This window comes from Eucalyptus grandis, chromosome 9 (assembly GCF_016545825.1).
Source record: "Eucalyptus grandis isolate ANBG69807.140 chromosome 9, ASM1654582v1, whole genome shotgun sequence".
In the NCBI taxonomy this organism is placed as follows: domain Eukaryota; kingdom Viridiplantae; phylum Streptophyta; class Magnoliopsida; order Myrtales; family Myrtaceae; genus Eucalyptus; species Eucalyptus grandis.
The window spans coordinates 39645490-39664989 of record NC_052620.1 but is presented as its reverse complement, the minus strand read 5'-3'; the positions used below and the strand labels follow the sequence as shown (position 1 = coordinate 39664989).

At 41.8% G+C, this 19500-nt stretch overlaps 2 protein-coding genes across 3 annotated transcripts; one reads left to right on the top strand and one right to left on the bottom strand.

Moving 5' to 3' along the window:
- Positions 1 to 7936: 7936 nt before the first annotated feature.
- On the top strand, positions 7937 to 15468 carry LOC104419797 (cyclin-B1-3). 2 transcript variants are annotated; one of them, XM_010031572.3, is made up of 8 exons: positions 7937 to 8074; positions 8192 to 11312; positions 13135 to 13309; positions 13424 to 13581; positions 13650 to 13896; positions 13998 to 14156; positions 14604 to 14785; positions 14921 to 15468. In XM_010031572.3, the coding sequence occupies exon 2, from the start codon at positions 8363 to 8365 to the stop codon at positions 10784 to 10786; it is 2424 nt and encodes an 807-aa protein (XP_010029874.2). In that variant the 5' UTR covers positions 7937 to 8074; positions 8192 to 8362; the 3' UTR covers positions 10787 to 11312; positions 13135 to 13309; positions 13424 to 13581; positions 13650 to 13896; positions 13998 to 14156; positions 14604 to 14785; positions 14921 to 15468. The 2 variants fall into 2 exon arrangements, with proteins under 2 accessions (XP_010029874.2, XP_039157455.1); XM_039301521.1 differs by lacking the exons at positions 7937 to 8074; positions 8192 to 11312 and adding an exon at positions 12827 to 12846.
- A 583-nt stretch (positions 15469 to 16051) lies between these two features.
- LOC104419796 (F-box protein SKIP22) lies at positions 16052 to 18056 on the bottom strand. The gene is made up of 2 exons (XM_010031570.3): positions 18023 to 18056; positions 16052 to 17484 (listed from the first exon to the last, which is right to left on the bottom strand). The coding sequence occupies exons 1-2, from the start codon at positions 18054 to 18056 to the stop codon at positions 16052 to 16054; spliced, it is 1467 nt and encodes a 488-aa protein (XP_010029872.2).
- Positions 18057 to 19500: the final 1444 nt, after the last annotated feature.

Here is a 19500-nt window from a genome sequence, read left to right as displayed (position 1 = left end):
AATTCTCTCAGTAGCAATGATAAAACAGTGGCCAATTCATCAGCTAGATGTTAAAAATGCTTTCTTACATGGTAACTTGAGTGAAACAGTTTATATGGAACAGCCACCAGGTTTTAAAGAATCACAGAGACCTCATCATGTTTGTCTCCTCAGAAAATCCCTCTATGGACTTCGACAAGCTCCTCGAGCTTGGTTTGATAAGTTCAGCAGTTTCTTACTAGAATATGGATTCTTTTGTAGCTCAATTGATCCCTCATTGTGCATCCTACATGCTGGTAAAGAAACAATCCTCTTACTACTGTATGTTGATGATATCATTTTAACTAGAAGCTCATCTCAAATTCTCTCTAGTCTCATTACTGCTCTAAGTCTTCAGTTTCATATGAAGGATCTTGGTTCCCTACACTATTTCCTTGGCATTAAAGTTAAGCGTACTCCTAAACATTTGTTCCTTTGCCAAGCTAAATATGCTATAGATCTTCTCACCTGAGCCCATATGCTCGAGTGTAAACCAATTTCAACTCCTCTTTCATTAAGACCAACTATTTTGATCAATGACTCTATGGCCTTGTCCAATCCTGCTGAGTATAGAAGCCTAGTTGGTGGTCTCCAATACCTCACATTAACTCGACCAGACATTGCCTATGCCACAAATCTACTCTGCCAGAAAATGCAGAAACCTACCATTGCAGATCTCCATAGATTGAAAAGGGTACTGAGATATGTTAAAGGTACAATCAGATTTGGCTTATTCATTCATTCACAGAGCACTATGCATCTCTATGGATTCTCTGATGCAGACTGGGCTGGGTGTACTGAAACCAGAAGATCAACAACTAGATTTTGCACATATCTTGGCTCCAATCTTATCTCTTGGGCAGCAAAGAAACAACCAACAGTTAGTAGATCTTCTACAGAGGCTGAGTATCGTGCTCTTGCATCAACCACTGCTGATCTCACTTGGATCAGCTTTGTCTTACGAGACATAGGTTGTTCTCTTACTCCTCCTATTCATCTATATTGTGACAATAAATCAGCTATCTCACTCACTGTTAATCCTGTCTTACATGCTCGAACAAAACATATTGAAGTAGATTTTCACTTTGTTCGAGAAAATGTATCTTCTGGGTCATTACATGTAAGATATATTCCAAGTAATTGCCAACTTGCTGATATCTTTACAAAACCCTTGTCAAGAGTAGCACATTCTCATATGCGAGTCAAATTGGGAATTTGTGCTCTCCCCATTCCCAATTTGAGGGGGGATGTTAAAGAGAAAAAACAAAGATTACAAACACAGAACAAAGAAGCTGATAGAAGCAGAGGAGCAGAGCAAACTCGAAGTGAAGATGAAAGATGAGCTGGCAAGCTATAAAGAAGTTGAAGAAACAAAAGCTGACCTGGTGATCCGTAGAAAAGCTGAGTTGGCAATCCTTGTGAAGAATCGACTATACAAGAGATTAAAACCAGGAACAAAAGTTGATCAAGCTACTGAAGGAGCTGCACGTGTGTCAAGATTAATCATTCTGTTACTAAAGCTGTTATTTCTGTTTTTGAGCTTTAGTATAAAAGGATTGAAGAAAACTGTTGTATGTTAATGATTCATTCTTCGAAACTCAAATCACTCGTTCTCGAATTCTCTCTCTATTCTTCTCAAGTTCTCTCTGTATTTTCGTTCTTCTTCCTATAGAAAAACCTTGTAAGGTTGAACAAGAAGAAAGGTGAAAGGAAATGTTCAACTGATGTATTGCAATTGATTGTTCAGAAACTACATAATACAGAATTCTCTCGTATACAGGTTATCTTTTAGATTCTATTTCTTCTCACTCTCTCCCACTCTCTCTCTCTGTCTCTCTCTCTCTCTCAGTATCCAGAAGCAGGTGAAAGCGAACGCGCGTCTGCGAAATCAGTGCTGGTTTTCACTTGGGTTATATTCACATTTTTCGCCCAAGTAAAGTGCCGGAGAGCTCGAGTTCGAGCTCTGCTTTTTCTCTCTCTAGATCCTCTCTCTCCCTCTCTCCCCAAGCGAAAGGCTCTTTGAAGCACAGATGGTTTCGTTCATCGTGCTTTAGCTTTTGCTTTAATTCTCACTTTTTACAGTGCCGTCTTGCATCAGGCCCATTAAGAACTTCACCATTCAGGAACGCCTCACATTCTCATCTTGCAATCAACCATTCGTAGGTTTGCAAGGACTATTATAACCTATCCTCAGCTTCATTCACAGAATGTTGTTGTTGCCCCCCTTAGTGTATGACAATTTCTCTTGCATGCTTGACATTATCTTTTCTTATAGGGAAAAAGCCACAAAAAACCCTCAACTTTGCCTGGAGTGACAGATTTACCCAAAACTTTATTTTGTGACGTGAAAAACCCCGAACTTTGTTAACTGTAGTACATTTACCCCAAACTTTATTTGTGACATAAAAAACCCCGAACTTTCATTTGTGTGACACATTTACTCTAAATCATAGGGGTATTTTGGTCTTTTTACTTTTAAAAACTTTTTTTTTTCTTCTTCTTCTTTCTTCCCTCCGCTGGCCATGGCGGAGGGAAGCCGGCGTCCAATGAGGGCCACCTCGCCGACGCCCGGCGAGGCCCTCCCTCACCGACGGCAAGGGCACCCTCGCCGACGCCGGGCGAGGGCACCCTCGCCCGACGCAGCGAGGGCGGCCCTTGTCGGCATCGGTGAGGGTCGCCCTCGGGATCTCCCTGGGCGAGGGCACCCTTCGCCGGGCGCAGGCAAGGGCAGCCCTCATCGGCATCGGGCGAGGGCCTTCCTCGCGAGATCCGGTGAGGGCACCCTCGCTCGACGCCGATGAGGGTACCCTCGCCCAATGTAGGCGAGGGCGGCCCTCGTCGGCGTTGGACGAGGGCCTCCCTCACCAGAGCCCTCGTTGGCACGGCACCTCTCGACCGGGGCCTCCCTCGCCCAATCCGGTCGAGGGCGGCCCTAGCTGACCTAGGCGAGGGCGACCCTCGCCCAATCGGTGAGGGCCCTCACCCGACGCCGGCTTCTCTCCGCCATGGCCGGCGGAGGGAAGAGAGAGGAAGAAAAAAAATAAAAATAAAAAGAAAAATAGAAAGAATAAGATGAAAATACCCTTAATGGGATAAATGTGTCACGCTTAGCAAAGTTCGGGTTTTTCACGTCACAAAATAAAGTTTGGGGTAAATCTGTCACCCAGGCAAAGTTTGGGGTTTTTGGTGGCTTTTCCCCTTTCTTATATTGTAATATTGGCCTTCTCAGTTGACCAAGTCAAAGGTGGTGGGACCTACCTTTATTGGAAAAAGAGAAAGACTTGGTAAAAAAAATAAGAAAAAAGGGAAAAAAAGAAAGATCATTGTTGTAAGACAAAGGAAAAGGAGAGGGCACGCCGGAAAGGGGAAAGAAAGAGAAAAGAAGAAGAGAAAAGGGAAAAAGAAGAAAGGGGAAAGAAAGGAAATGGGTTTCGCCTGTATACATGCATATGATGGGGACATTGCTAAAGCCGATTTGACTCCAATTTGCAATGCCGAAAGTTGCTCGCAGCCCTTGTTTTGCCGCTCGAAGTAGTTTTTGGAGTTAGGTTGTATATTTGAAGTTTTGTGAGGTTCAAGTTGTGGAGTCCAATGTTTGAGATGTTGAGTTATGAGATTTTATGGAAATCGTGGATTATGACATTATGGGGCCGTGGGGTTTGATTGAGTTGGTTTAGAGTAACGATTTAGTTGGAGAGAAATTTTAAGATTTTTTTGTGTGAGTTTCACATTGCGTTTAGATATGAATAATCAATTTGAGTGAGCAATTTATTGACGCATAAGAGTTGTTTTAAGCGTAGTTTAGCCAATTCTTAGTATTTTTTTGTGTGAGTTTCACGTTACGTTTAGATATGAATAATCGATTTGCGTGAGCGATTTATTGACGCATAAGAGTTGTTTTGAGCATAGTTTAGCCAATTCTTAGTTGTTTATAGTATTTTATTTGGTTTTGACATAAATTCTCGTTTAATATTAGGATTCTTGATTTGAGTGAGCGTTGTTGTTTGGTTTTTAGGTATTCTAGGTGAGTGGTGCTATATTTTCTATGAATTTGTAAGCTCATGTCATGAAAGTGATAAATATTTGAGTATCGTACGAGTTGTTAAAGCATGTTTAATTTTATAATATCTAGATCGGGCAATGTCTATCTTTTAGTATTTGTGGGTTTGAGAATGATTTGACGAAAGGAATTGTGAAATTATATATATATAGCTTTACAAACTAGTTTATGAATTGACTTCAAAGATTATTTGATAAATGTTTTACAGAAAGTATTTCATGCAGAAAGGTGTGTTGAGAAAGATTATATGTTTGATTTATGAAACCGTTTTGTGATTTGATTCCGAATTGACTTGTGAGTCCATTGAGCAGCTCATGGGTATGTATATCGGTTAGGATATTCTTGTAAGTTGAGCCATCGACTTATAACTAATGGAGACCTTATCAATGGAAGAATTTTGGTCGTCTTGTCACTAGGCGACCTAGTTTGAGATTGAGCAATAAATTGGTCAATGGATGGACCATTAACATGTAAGTTAAGATTGGTTAATGAATGGTTTATTAGCACATGATTTTGATGAGATTAATCAATGAACTTGATCATTGATGTTTTATAATGATTTAAATGAGTATTTTCTAAGTTGTACAAAATAAAACAACTTGTATAAGGTTATATATATTAAAGAATTGAAATATGAGTTTTCGATAGTGCTTTACACTTTTAAATATATATATATAGTGGTTGTTTGATCTATTTAGAAGAGATATGTATTACAGATTGTGATTGCTCATTCCATTCATCGTTTGTATTTTTTCAAGTCCCTCAATTAGTGGCTATTAAAGTGCGTCTTTTAAATGGAAGGATGGTCGTGTCATTACTCATATCCTTGTAGGATTTGGAGTGTGACAAAAAATATGACAATTCATAAACTTTTATTTTCACGCACTAAGGTGGCGTCTTCCATAAATCCAAGAATTTTTCTTGTCTCATGTCACATGCATGTTGCAGAAATTCATTTGCAAAAATTGAAAAAGAAAAAGAAAGAAAGAAAGAATAGATTTCTTCATTCATTTATTAAACATAAAATTTGTTGTTCGATCAATCGTGAATTAGCTTACCATGCCACGTTGTTAGTGTCACTCTTATATTTCGCCTTGAAATAGTCCTACTTCATAGAAAATTAATTAAATGATTCATAGAGACCTAGCGTGGCAAATGGCTACTTTGCTGCTAAACAAAGAGTAGTGCTTATGAAACATAACAATTTAGATGTTAGCCATGAACACCTCCTAATACATAAGCGTCTTAGGAGATGTTTTATAACTGGATTTACTAGTTTCAAAACACTTGCAATTCCTGTGCCACAACTAAAGCCCACCTCTCATACATAAAAAGAATCCAAAATAGGAAAATTCCTTCTCAAGAGACTATATGCAAATTAGAAAATCACTGAAACTAAGAAACCTACTCAAATAAGGAAATTTTGTGAGTTCAAGCTCTAGAGATATTATCAACATTAGTTATGGCTGTCAAGCTCATCTGTTCAACATCGACACATGTTATACTCTGTCTTGTCCCGACTCTTTGATCTACTTTGTTTTAACTGCAAACAAACAAATACAAATCAAATCTAGTCTTGTAAAATGCTTAGAGCAATTGTTTCGCAGACATATGACGTCAAAAGAAATGGAATTTAAAGTCTTTAATTAAAATTACTAGTAATGGTAATTCGACTTAATACTAGTATATCGCTAGTTGTGAGGTTCAACGGGTAAAAAGAAGTTGCTGAATTTGATGATATTAACATTAGCCTAGACATGAGAAATCAATATCGTTTGTTATGTTTTGTTAGTTGAATTAAATTCTTAATGAAGTAAATTATAAACCTAGTATACTTTAGGGAAAATGTCACAAATGGTCCATATACTATTATTTAATATGCAATTTCGTCCATAAACTTTCGATCGGCTCAATTTGGTCCATGAACTATCGATAAATGCCCGATTTGGTTCGAATTTTCAATCGGCTCAATTTGGTCCCCGAACTATTGATAAATGTCGATTTAGTCCTTCGTTACTATTTTTCTTTTTTGCTTATAGTAACGAAATTGAACAAAAAAAAAATAACGAAAAAGAAAAAGAAAAATAGTAACAAAAAAAATAGTAACGAAAAAAAAAAAAAAAAACCTAGCGGGTAATGTTCATCTTCCTCGCGGGCGCCCTTGCTCGCACCGGCCACCGCGCCGGCAGACCTCGACCGCGCCGGTGACCCACGAGCCCCCTCGCGCTCCACCGCCGCTCCACCGATCTCGCCCGCCGCCCGACCTTGCAACGCCTTAGTCGCCCGCAACTTCCGGATCCGGCGACCTCTCGCGTCCTCGTCGCACCTCAACGCTTTGCCCGACGACTAACGACGACCTAACGCTTCGCTACCTCACCGAGTCGATCCTTGCCACCACGACCCAACGCTCGACGTCCCGCTCCGGCCGGCCGACTGCGACGCCATCGTTGTCCCGATCTCGCCGCTCGAGTGTCCGACACCGACGGATCCGAGAGCTCCGCAGGCCACGACCCGAACGCCCGCCGCCGCCGCGCCCGACGCTCAACCGCTGCCGTGCCGCTATCCTTGCCGCGACTTGACACCGCCGGAGCCCACACCGCCGCGACTTGACACCGCCGAGCCCACACCGCCGCTACTCGCCTCTTCCCGATGTCCGACAGCAAGCCTCGCACCCCGCGACACCCTCGCCGATGCCCTACCACGCCGAGTCCTCGCTAAAGTTCCGAACCGGCCAAGATTTTTTTTTTTCAAAAAGAAAGAAAAAAAAAATTAAATTAGGTATATTTATTTTATTAGGCACATTTATTTTATTTTATTTTATTTGAGATATTTCCCCATGCGTAATTAGCCGGTGCATGCAAGGCTGCTTTCGTGAGGAAGATGAATAGTACCCGCTAGGGTTTCTTTTTTTTTTTTCGTTACTATTTTTTTTTCTTTTTTTTTCGTTATTTTTATATTTTTTCAATTTCGTTACCATAAGCAAAAAAAAGGAAAAAAAGGAAAAATAGTAACGAAAGACTAAATCGGACATTTATTAATAGTTCATGGGCCAAATTGAGCCGATAGAAAATTCAGGGACCAAATTTGGCATTTATCAATAGTTCAGGGACCAAATTGAGCTGGTCGAAAGTTGATGGACGAAATTGCACATTAAGTAATAGTATAAGGACCATTTGTGACTTTTTTCCTATACTTTACCTGTATGAGCTTAGAAGTAGTGCTGATTCTTATGAAAATTAGGGTTATTTTCTAAAGAACTCATGAAATAGGCATAAGCACAAGACCATAATAGTACTAAGTAACTTATGAGTTTTTTTTTTATCGAAACAAGGGGTTAATATATGTTTGATAGGTCCAATTCTATGATTAAAGTGGCTACTTGAAATTTTTAAAGAATTTTGAGATATTTGTACTAAATAAATTTTTAACTCAAAAGACTTATATATATATATATATATATATATATATATATATAAATCTCATGGATATTTTCACTATATATTTTTAAATATCATGTTTTATTTTAAAAAAATTATGTTTTACAAATTGTTTGTAAAATAAATAAAATAATGCTTTTTCAACTTGTTCAAATGAAGAGCATTTTGATGCTCTCGTGGATTTGCTAGTCTCTATTAGTCGTAGCGATAAACTAGAGTTACTATATATGATATTCTTAATTGAGACCTTTCTTTAACCTAGATGATTTTTGCCAGCAATCATTATTTACATTTTGGGATAAATAAATTTTTTTATCATGTCTTAAAATCTGATTTCATTTCTTCTCAATCCGAAATAATTATTCCCGATATATACGTTGCCGGAGAAAAAACATCTTTTCCGCGTACGCGTCAACGAGCTCAGGTGCCTGCACAAGGCTCGAAGCCCCCCGCATGGCGATTATTACCTTCGCGCGTTAATTGCGGACACTGTCTCCGAGGAAGAATCCTATGAAAAAAAGTAAAAAAACAATGACGTGTGTGGTGCAGGTTGAATCTGGTATTCTTCACTGCACAGTTCACTGCAAATCCAAATCCTGCCATTTCATATTACACCTTCGCCAATGGCGAATCGCCATTGTGATTTTCAGCCCTCTATAACTGTATGTGTGTGCAGCCTTTCGTGCGGCGCAACGGCAAATTGGGGGAAAAAGGTGAGCCTTCTCGCGACTCCTACTGTTGGTTATGAGTTCTTACGGTTGCATTTTTAGTTTGGTTGGATTTTAGCTTGGTGGGATTGGGAGTTCAAGAAAGTGGCCGAGGAGATTGGGGAAGGTGTTTAGATGAAATGGAGATAGTGATCTCTGTGGCAGCTAAAATTGCGGAGTACACTGTAGCACCGGTTTTGCAGAAGGTAAAATATGTGTTTTCGTATCAAAGTAACATCCACGAGTTGAAAGTCGAGCACAAAAGGTTAGTCGAAAAGAGGGAAGGTGTGCAACTGCAAGTAGATGAGGCCGAGAGGAACTTACATAAGGTTGCGCCCGCTGTTGCGAGCTGGTTAGAAAGAGTGGACATGATTAATAAAGATGTGACGGGGTTCTTCGAAGATGAAGTTACTGTCGATCTAAAGTGTTGCAAAGGGTGGTGTCCTGATCTGAAGACGTGCTATTTACTTAGCCAGAGGGCTAAGGAGAAGAGTGCGGCTGTTACTAAGCTTGAAAGGGATGGAAATTTTGATGAAGTTGCTTATCCTGCACCCCCACAAAAATTGGGGAGAACATTTGCATATGGTTCTAAGGACCTTGAATCAAGGACAAGGATTATGAACGAGATAGTGGATGCAATCAGGGAAGAAGAAATTACTATAGTTGGAGTTTACGGGATGGGTGGTGTTGGTAAAACAACCATGATGAAGGAAGTGATCAAGACAGTGGAAAAAAGGAACCTTTTCGATGAAGTGGTGATGGCAGTTGTGTCCCAGAACCCGAACATTACGAAGATACAAGATGAGATGGCAGATAGGCTTTGTCTTAACCTGGATAATAGAGGAGAATTTGGAAGAGCAGGTCGGCTACGTGCAAGACTGCTGGAGCGTAAGAGTACACTAGTGGTATTGGATGACCTCTGGGGGGAGCTTGATCTCGAGGCAATAGGTATTCCTGCTGGGATTTATTGCAAGATTCTATTGACTTCACGAAGCAAAGATGTGTGCAAGAAGATGAGAAGTCGGGGGATCTTCCAAATCTCAGTTTTATTAGATACAGAATCCTGGGATCTTTTCCGGGAGATGGCAGGGGATGCTGTTGACTCTCTAGATCTACATGACATAGCAAGAGAAGTGCTGGGGGAGTGTGGGGGTTTACCCCTCGCAATTGCAACTATAGGAAAGGCTCTAGGACATAAAGAGAAGCACATATGGGAGGACGTACTAGAACAACTTAGAAAGTCTACCATCAGCTCATTCACGGAAATGCAAGAATCTGTGTTTTCACGCGTGGAACTGAGTTACAAGTATTTATCGAGTGAAGAAGCTAAGTCATGCCTTTTGCTGTGTTGTCTATTTCCGGAAGATTTTGATATACCAATCACCTATTTGGTTAGTTATGGAAGAAGCTTGAGGTTCTACAAAGGTGTTGATACACTAATAAAAACGAGAAACAGGGTCTTGGCATTAGTGGATAAATTGATATCTTCATGTTTGTTATTGGAGAGTAATCGTAATGATTGTGTGAAGATGCATGACATTGTGCGGGCTACAGCCATCTCTGTTGCTTCCAGAGAAAAAGCTTTCCTGGTTAGTTGTGATTCTGATATGGGACAATGGCCAGAAGAAGACACAGGCCAAGATTGGCAAGCGATTTCCCTCCTTTTTGATCAATTGCCTAACCATACGTGTGAATGGAACTATCCGAAGTTAAAGCTTTTGCAAATGGCATGCATAAATACTTCTCAGACACTTCCTGATAATCTCTTTAGAGGAACGAAAGAACTCAAAGTTCTTACTTTGCTGGGATTATCGATCCAACAAGCACCTTCATCTCTTCAATTCTTGCTGAACCTTCAAACTTTGCGTTTAGAGTTTTGTCAGTTGAGAGACATGTCCGTGATCGGAACATTAAAAACACTGGAAAATCTTAGCTTGGTCGGCTCAGAATTGGAGGAGTTACCTGAAGAAATAAAACTTCTCAAGAAGCTGAGAAGTCTTGATTTGAGGGGTTGCAAAGGTCTCCGAAGAATCCCCCCTTGTGTTCTCTCAAATTTATCTCTCTTGGAAGAGTTGTACATAGGGTACAGCTTTGACAGTTGGCGAGAATATGGCAGTGGTCGAGAGAGTAATGCGAATCTTAGTGAGTTGACAGCTTTGCACTCTCTGAGAGATTTAGTTATTTGGATACGAGAACCTGAAATCTTGCCAAAGGGTCTCCTTTCAAATAAGTTAATGAGATTTGCTATACAATTGGGACATTCTCCTACTTGGTACTCATGTACTTCCCAAAACAACAATATTCTTCTTGGATCTCCCAGCGAATCCAGCAAGACGAAGGGCCTGAGGAGAAAGGGGACCGAGCAACCGCTGACCGTCAGATTCCCTAGCTCGTGGCATGCATGGCGCCCAAAAAGCAACGTGTTGACCATGGAGATTGACGGGGAAGATCTGCTGACGAAAAATATTAATGTGCTGCTAGAGAAATGCGAAATTCTTGATCTAGATGTCCGTGGTTTGACAAATATTCCTATGAACTGGACAAAGCAGGATTTGTCCGCTTGAAGTCATTACTAATTGCAGGGTGTGGGTTAGAGTATGTAATAAACCCAACGGATGGAAGTCTAATGCTCCCTTTCCTCTCTTGGAGTGGCTCACGATTCGTGATATGTGGTCTTTGAAAGAAATATGTCCCTATGAGAAAGCAGTAGATCTTCCAGAGACATCACAATTACCGAAGAATATCCGACGCCATCCATTTCTTGGAAACTTAAAAGTTCTGGAGGTGTGCCGATGTAACAAGTTGACATATGTATTCTCGCCTAGCGTAGCTAAAGGTTTGGTGCAACTTGAAGAGCTGATTGTGGTCGGTTGTGAGATGTTAGAAGAAATTATCAGCATACAAGGAAGGCATGATGTCGTAACAGCTATTGAGATCAAGTTCCCACGTCTCAACTATTTAGAACTGAGAGGTCTGTCTGGCCTTGTCGCATTTTGTAAAGCCCCAAATGAAGCTGAGTTTCCTAATAGCAATTCTTTCGAAATGGAGGGCACCAGCAAGACTTCTCACGAACCTATACTAGATAAAAAGGTATGTCCGTGTATGCAGGATTATTGTTGCTAGTAGAAAAGTTCTAAGGTTACATGACTTACCACAATTGCTTCAAGAAGGCTCAGGAGTTTCCATGTCTTGCTGAGAACTGCGGTTGAAGTGACTTTACGCCATTACTGGATTAGAATCTTTCTGCAGATTGCTCTGGTCCCTTCCCCTCAGCGTTAAGGAAAAGCTGTATTGATGATACAGATAAAATACATGCCAATTATTAAATGTCTAATTTCCAGTAAGAGAGATTTTTTTTTTTTTTTGGGGTAAATAAGTAGCATAATAGGAGAGGCGACAGTAACGCATCGACTCCCGCCGCTTTGTTTGTTTGTATCGTAAGATACTATGATTAAGAAAAAAGTAGGAAAATATTTCCGTCTGTTATTCTTTTGTCATAGGTATCTTTGTCACCCCTATCGATTTTGTAGGAAGAATTATCTTATTGTAATTGTGTCAATTCAATCATAAACTTTATTTTTATTTTTTTGTCAATTCAGTCTTAAAATTTTTGTATTTGCATTAGTTTAGTCCATCTAGCAAATTTTGGCCGATCAACACGTTGACATAGCAATTTGAAATAATATTTTAATTTTTTAATAATTTTTCTTCTATTTCTTTATTTTTCCCCTTCCTCTTCCTCTTCCTCTTCCTCTTCCTCTTCCTCTTCCCTTCCCATTCCCTTTCCCCTACTCTTAGTGCCAGCCGAGGGCTGGGCAAGGGCATCGTGGCCCTCGCCGGGGGGGAGAGGGCATCACAGCCCTCGCTCGGGCGAGCAGATGATAGTCGCGATGCCCTCACCAAATTTGGCCAAGTGAGAATGCCGTGGCCCTCCCTAGACTAGGCGAGGGCCGTGACACACTCTTCCATTGCCGACAATGGCCACAATGCTCTCGTCAAAAATTTTAAAAAAATTATAAAAAATCAAAGAAAAATTAAAATATTATTTTAAAAATGCTACGTCGGTGTTACTAGCACCACGTCAACTTTGGTTAGGTAAAATTGGCAAAATGGACTGAACTGGCACATATGCAAAATGTTTAGGACTGAATTGATAAAAAAAAGAAAAAAGTTTAGGATTGAATTGTAATAATTGTAATAGGCTTAAGACTTTTTGATAATTTCCCGTGGTGTTATACAACTCTTGATCATTCCAGAAAATCAGCAATCAGAAAAATGCCGGTCATACTAAAAATTATTGTCATATTCCAAGTTGTATATTCTAAGTAGTGTCTAGAAGACGTTGATAATATAAATTATGCGTGATCTTGACAGTCTCTCGCCATCATTGCAGTTCCCTAAGTGAAATCTCCCCAAGCACAAGTGATCAGCCCACCAAATCTGTAGAAGATTTAAATGGAGCGTCTATAAGTTTGCTGCTAGAGGCTAATGTATGCATTGATGTTCTTCGTGGTTGGTTAGGCTTACGCACGCATTAGTATATTCTTGAGTCCGTTCCTTCTAGCATCTTCGGTTCCTTACAACTACGAGATGAGATCTTCTCTAGGAAAGCATCTTAGCCAAAGTAAATGCTATTTTTTGTTTGCTTCCTTCTATTTATCATTTAATGTCTGATATTTGGAGTTTATTTATAATTATGGAATTTTAAACTCCTATGAAGTCTACAGGGTTTTCTTGTAAATTTTAAAATTGAACTGCAAAATTTATTTTTGTGGGAAAACCAAAATGTAATTCTTTACTTTTCTATCACTTTTTATAAGTTGAAGAATCCACCAGTAATTTTCTCATCAAAAGCACTTCATCAGCTGAGTTTGGGAATATGTCAGAGCCTCTGTTGTTCATGTATTTGCAGGCCGTTTACTCCTTTGAATTTCCATCATTGATCGAAGTGATAATTAAAGCATGCCCCAAGATGGTGAGATTCTCATATGGCCAAGTCCGCACACCATTCCTATGGGTTGTAATAAACGACGAAGAGAAACCATTGACGGAAGACCTTGATGGGACAATACAGCATGTCTTCGAAGGTAGATACACATAGCCGATCGATCGAAGTCATTGCTATAAATATGCATCTTTTCATTAAGGTGCATTTGTTAATGCAAAGATTGAGTGATGTCATTGCACTTACTATTTTGTAGCTTCCAAAACTGAAGCTTTGCCATCTAAGCCTATCGAGGAGGGAGTTGCACATGGAACAACTGTGGGAAAATTTGACATTGATGCTGGCGACGCAAAAGATATTCTTGCTGCAGTTGAATATGTTGAGGATATCTACAAGTCCTATAAACTAGTCGAGGTAGGATATCTCTGTGTGTGTGTAGGTGCGCGTATGCGTGTGTTTGACCAATTAGTCATGGAATGCAGAGTGAAAGCCGGCCCCATGACTACATGGATTCACAGCCAGACTTAAATAAGAGAGAGAGAAATTCTAGTGGACCAGCTCATTCTTCTCCACGATACACGTAAGCTCATGCCAAAGACTCTTTATCTTACTATCAACATCCTTGATCGGTTCCTCTCCGTGGAGACTGTGCCAGGAAAGAAGTTTAGATTGGTCGGAATGGCAGCTATACATATAGCTTGCTTACACGAAGAAAGTTCGCCTCTTCGGGTTTGCCTCTCTCTCTCAGCTTGACGCACTTAAGTTTGCAATAGTTAGTTTCCTTCTTTAGCTCAGTTATAGTGATCAAACGCAACGGTCAAATTGTGCAGGTTTTGGATTTAGTATCCCTCGGAGGCGATGACTGCACTAGGGACGATTTTAATGTTATGGAGCGTAATATTCTGCTGAAGTTAATATATAAGATAACGGTTCCAACGCCTTATGTCTTCCTCAATCGTTTCATTAAAGCATCTGACTCTGATAAGAAAGTAAGCATTCTTCGCCCTTAGTCTCTGTTTTGTAGTCTTTGATTGCCTATGAGTATCTTCATATTACCTATCCGCGGAGTATATTTATGTTGTATATGAGTGGCTTATGTTTTCAACGTGCTGCATTCCTCCATTATATGTAATTGAAGTTTGCATGCGGTGGTTAGCTCCCTGACTTACCTGGCGTAAATGTGTATCCATGTGTGTTTGGACAATGTCTGACTCACCCTGTTAAATAGTGCAATATTCCCAATTAAAACTAACCAATTATGTTCTCTGTTTAATTGTCTGTAGTTGTGCTGATGCATTGGCACCATCATTTTTACCGTCATCTTGATCAATTCAGTGGGTGGAGGCATGCAAAATTAAGGAGCAGTTGTTTTGTACTTGCATGGAGCATAATTAGAGCTTTGCTTAATTTATTCGCTTCTTTGTTCTTCGTAATAGCTGGAGCACACGGCATTTTATCTGGCTGAGCTGGGCCTGATGGATTATACCTTCAGCGTCGCGTATTTACCGTCAATGTCTGCAGCAGCGTCGGTTTATACTGCTCGATACCTTCTGGGTGAATGTCCCCTGTGGACCGAGGCACTTCAGTTCCACACAAACTACTCGGAGTCTCAGCTGAGGTAAACTTAAACATGCCATTTCTGCCTCTAATTGAGACTCGAAAAAAAAAAAAAAAAAAGACCTATTTTTTTAATTGCCTTCTGAGTCGACCTTCTTGCCTATTGTCGTTTGCGCTATGGAACTTCCTTCCTAAGGGACTGCTTTGAGATATTATTGAGTAAGCACTCGAATGCTGGGGAGGATGAACTCAAGGCTGTATACGAGAAGTATTCCGAGGCTGAGCGAGGATCCGTGGCGCTCGTTCTTCCAAAGGAGACTTCCGCGTGTGGCAATTTATCTACCGTAGAGCCTCCTCAAAATTCCGAAATTTTACTGCCAAAAGGGGATGATAATACTTCCGCCGAAGAAGGGAAAGTTGCCGACTATGGAAATGAGATTCGAATGGGTTAGTTGGAGCAATGGGCTGTGGATTCAAGTCCAACCTTCTTCCTTCTCTTAATCTAAGGAAGATTCAAGGCCTCTGGCATCTCATGTAGCTGAAGACAATATTCTAGGGAAAACTGATGTTCAGTCTCAAGGTGTGCATGGACCCCCAGGTCGATTCAACGTTATTGATGCATTCTCCTTGTTGTGCTCGAGACGCCACCTCAATTTTAGAACATAAATGCAAAAGCAACAAACTAATCCTGTGTCTTAGTGAGTTATGATCACATGCATTTTGTCCTGATGGGACAAGCTAAAATCTAAAAGGTTTGGTATCAATCTTTGAGATCTATCATTTCGTGGTCCAGCAACTATCAGTCCACGAGGAATGACTTATCAAGGAATTGCGGAAGCATATGCCACGGTTTGCCAGAAAATCATGACCCTAACACTCTATGCCATTGTCCAAATAAATTTCAATACCGGATGATATTGCTTCACCTGCATAGATCCATGCGGTTATCAATTTTCCCATGAGAACAACACCACCTCAGTAAAAAGCCTGCACAATTACATTACCTCCAATAACCACATTCAACAACTGGGGATACTAAGATATGCAGGTTAGGTTTCATCAACTTCATTGGAAGTTCTCAAAGACTGAAAGGAAAAGCGCGCGCTAGATGCGTTGTGGAGAGGGAGACCTCCAGCACACTAAAAAAAAAAGAAGGTAAAAAGCAACAGCTGAAAATTCAACCTCTACCTTATTTTGCTCACCTATTTATCTTGCTTAAACTATAGATCTGTACACAATAGTGGCCATTATAGATGCCTCCAAGCCACCATTTCTCAGCAGCCATTGCTTGACAGTTGATCAAGATCCGTCCAAAACCCAACTCACGTCAGCCATTAAGTCCTCCCAGATTGCAGTTGTGGATGATATTCCGCCGGAATTGATATCGATGAAAGGGCAGGCCAAAAGGAGGATGAACCCCAAGGCCGGGCAGACGGTCATAATCTCCACCTAAGACTCCTGGAAAACCTAAAGGGTTCAGAAGCCTCCTGACCCGTGAAGTATATGCAGGCATCTGGCACCGACTACTCTCCCTCTTCCTCTTCTTCTTTGCCTCCAATGTGAAAATCTGCTTCCAATTGATCATCTCTCCACTTTCCGTCCGCTCTCCAAACTCCTCAACATACTTCTGCTTCCACAAATCATTATTGGATGCCAAATACTGCAGGTCAGAAGATACACACCCTACCCTTGCAAGGTCAATTCCAGGAAGCAATTCGAAAATCCTGAGCTTCAGTTCCATTGGAAGGCATGTGAAGCAAGATGGAAGCGGCAAACCAGCTCTTTCAGTTAGGTCTATTAACAGTGGCAATGCCAAACCATCTTTCACGATCTTCCAAAACTCAAACACTTCTTTTTCAGAACTCGAATTCAAAGATCCACCATCCTCATTCCCTTCCACATCATCATCGCCTTTCGCCCACATCTCGTCTATAATAGGAGCAAATCTGCGCTCGTCCAAACAGACTCTACGCAATGCCAAATTGGCTTTAGCCAGACGCCCATAGACACTTATAAAGTGACCTAAACTCACAAACTTCAGAACTACACTCTCAGATACATTCCGACCCTGTGTCTTAGCCACGAGCTCAGGCAGACTGTACTGCAACGTCATCATAAACGCCGTGGAAGGCCATTGATCGGAGAGATGAAACCGATGGGCAGGCACTCCAGTCACCGGATCAACCGCGACGAAACCGGATTCCAGGAGAACAGCATGCACCGCAATAACCAGAAGCCTATGGTCACCACCGTCCCCACCCAATTCTTCTCTCAAAACCCTCTTCAGAAAGCAAGGCTCGGAGAACTTGCTGCGAACCCCAGCCGAGTCATCCGCGGCCACAACGCCGTCGCCCTCAAAATCAAAACTTGCAGAGACGGAATTACCTGGATCCCCGGCGCTCCCCGAAGCATCGGCTCCCGGCGCATCATCAGGCACCGAATCGACCATCTCCGATTCCGCGACCTCCCGAGGCCGTCCCCCGGGCGGATCTTCGGAATCCATCTCCGCGTGCCCTAGGGGGACCCCACCCGACGCCCCTGCGGAGGATTCGGCGCTGGAGGAGCCATCGCCTGCCTGAGGAGAAGCGAGCGCATCGGGGGCGAGGGAGAAGTAGACGAGGTCGCCGGACGCGAGGCCGAGGGACTGGAGGGAAGCGGCGGGGTCCGGCGACCGGAGCTCGTCGGTGCGGTTGAGGGAGAGGCGGAAGGAGGCGCCGGGAGGGGGCGGGGGGAGAGGCGGCCAGCGAGGATGCGGCGGAGCTGGGGGAGGGAGCAGGGATCGGGGACGTCGAGCTTGAGGGTGCCCTTGGATTCCAGAGACCGGAGCCGGAGCTTCATGACGACCGATCGATCGACCACCGCGATGTTAATCTGCCGTGCGGGAAGGGATTTAATTTAAGGAGTCGAGTCAGCGTTCCCCCTACGTCCTTTAAGAGGAGGAAGAAAGCCCATTTCGCCGCCGACCTTCAGGCCCGTTGCAAGTTTTCAGGCCCAATAATCGTCAGGCCCATTTGAATCTGCCGCGGGGTTGATATGGAGAAAGGTCTCTGGGAAGTTCTCCCTTCTTGACTCCCCCACTGAAATTATGTCGGCAGGGAAATGAATGAGCCTGTGATTGTAGCTTCGCGACTTGTCGAGTCCATGGTCGAGTTTCCTACTCCGGCCCGTGCCCGAGGTACTATTGCTAGGAATGAATTTTCTCATGTAGATAGGCAAGTTACATTCGCTGATGGAGGATATATCTAGTTGTTAGCAGATTTTTTGTTCTAGTCTCGTATGTCTGTCCTGTGCAGATTACCTGCACTTGTCTTCTTTCTTCTTCTTTTCCCCATCCATTAGGAGATACCCATAAATTCTCTTGGTAACAGAACAATGAACTGAATTGGCTAAGAATATGCATGGGTTTCGTTGCCTATTTCATCCTCTGATCTAAGTCATTGATTAGATGCTCGGTTCGTGAGGTTGCAGATGTGTCTGAAGCGGTCGGACAGTATGCTGGTGCTTTGATGTTTTCTGGTGAATCCACGAAAGGATCATGTGGACGCCGTCTTGTGAATGACCGGCAGGAGAACCGACAGAGCGTGCTCTATCATCATAAACTAGAAGCCTCTTTGCCTGACCGTATTGCTGAGCAAATTTGTAATTGTGTTGCTGAAATAAGCAAGATTCCTTTTTGCTTCAGCATTCTAATGTCCTTACATGTGTGTCTAATCATGCAAGATAGCCCAAATATACCACTAGCCAGCATTGATATTCCATCATAATATGCTTTATGCTTCTAAGGCTCCGTTTGGTTCAGCATTCCAAATGGATTTTGAGATTCTAAAGCCCCTTGGTCAAATGCAAATAACGTTTGGTTTGTTTTTTACTCAACTTTGGGGAAATATAATTGTATTTCCATAAGGCTTTAAGGACCTTTAACTCAAAGTAGGTCCAAATGTCTTTTGGGAAGTTGTCTTCTCAGAATATAAGTCTTGGTTTCTCATTTATTGTTCATCTTCCCCATGGTTTGCATGGAAAAGTCGATTGGAGGTTGATGATCGTCGGCCAAGGGGTCGCGCACATCGGCAATTGCCACTTGAGACTTGCCTAACCCTGATGATCATCGCTTGATCTCAGGTGACGCTTGGGTCACGTGACCCCACGCGACCTCACGCCCAAGACCTCAAGCGAGACCAAGGTGGTATCACTTGGGTTGTGACGACCCAAGGGATGCCTAAGGTCGCATGAGACCTCAAGCGAGGTTGTTTGGCAGTCGTTTTGGTTGCCAATGGCTGAACTCAATTTTAAAAAAAAAATTTAGTAAAAAACATTTATAAAGTGTAATTTTTACCAATGATATTTAAGTCAAAGTTGTTTCCCAATACAATTTAAAATTACAATTAACCAAATACTATTTGCATTTTGAAAAACCTCATTTAACTCAAAAATATTTGTATTTTTCCAAGGATATTCTCAAAAGTTGAAACAAATGGGTCTAAAGCACTTCTAGACCGGCAGCCAGTGATCATGTTTGGAGCAAAGAATTCAGTACCTTCTGCTAAAATCATACATGAAAATTGCAATGCACTTTGTGACGTTAGTTAGACAGACTCGTACACCCGGGGCTCTCAGGTAAAGTGACTAAATCCTGGGCACTCTGTATAGTCTAATCGAGGAGACAAAAAGTTTTGATCAGGCACACCTGCTTCTGATGATGTATTATTGGACAAATCCACTGCGCCGGTTGAAATTTATATGAATTCTGTGTGCTTTTTTGTTCATTACGCAGCTGGC

What these genes read in the sequence shown, in the direction of transcription:
- LOC104419797 (XM_010031572.3), top strand. Translation starts at nt 8,363, where the DNA reads ATGGAGATAGTGATCTCTGTGGCAGCTAAAATTGCGGAGTACACTGTA.
- LOC104419796 (XM_010031570.3), bottom strand. Translation starts at nt 18,056, where the DNA reads ATGGGGAAAAGAAGAAGAAAGAAGACAAGTGCAG. An exon ending in AAGAAAGAAGACAAGTGCAG is followed by an intron (nt 17,485 to 18,022) that starts GTAATCTGCACA and finishes TCCCTCCCCCAG; the next exon opens with CTCCGCCGCATCCTCGCTGG.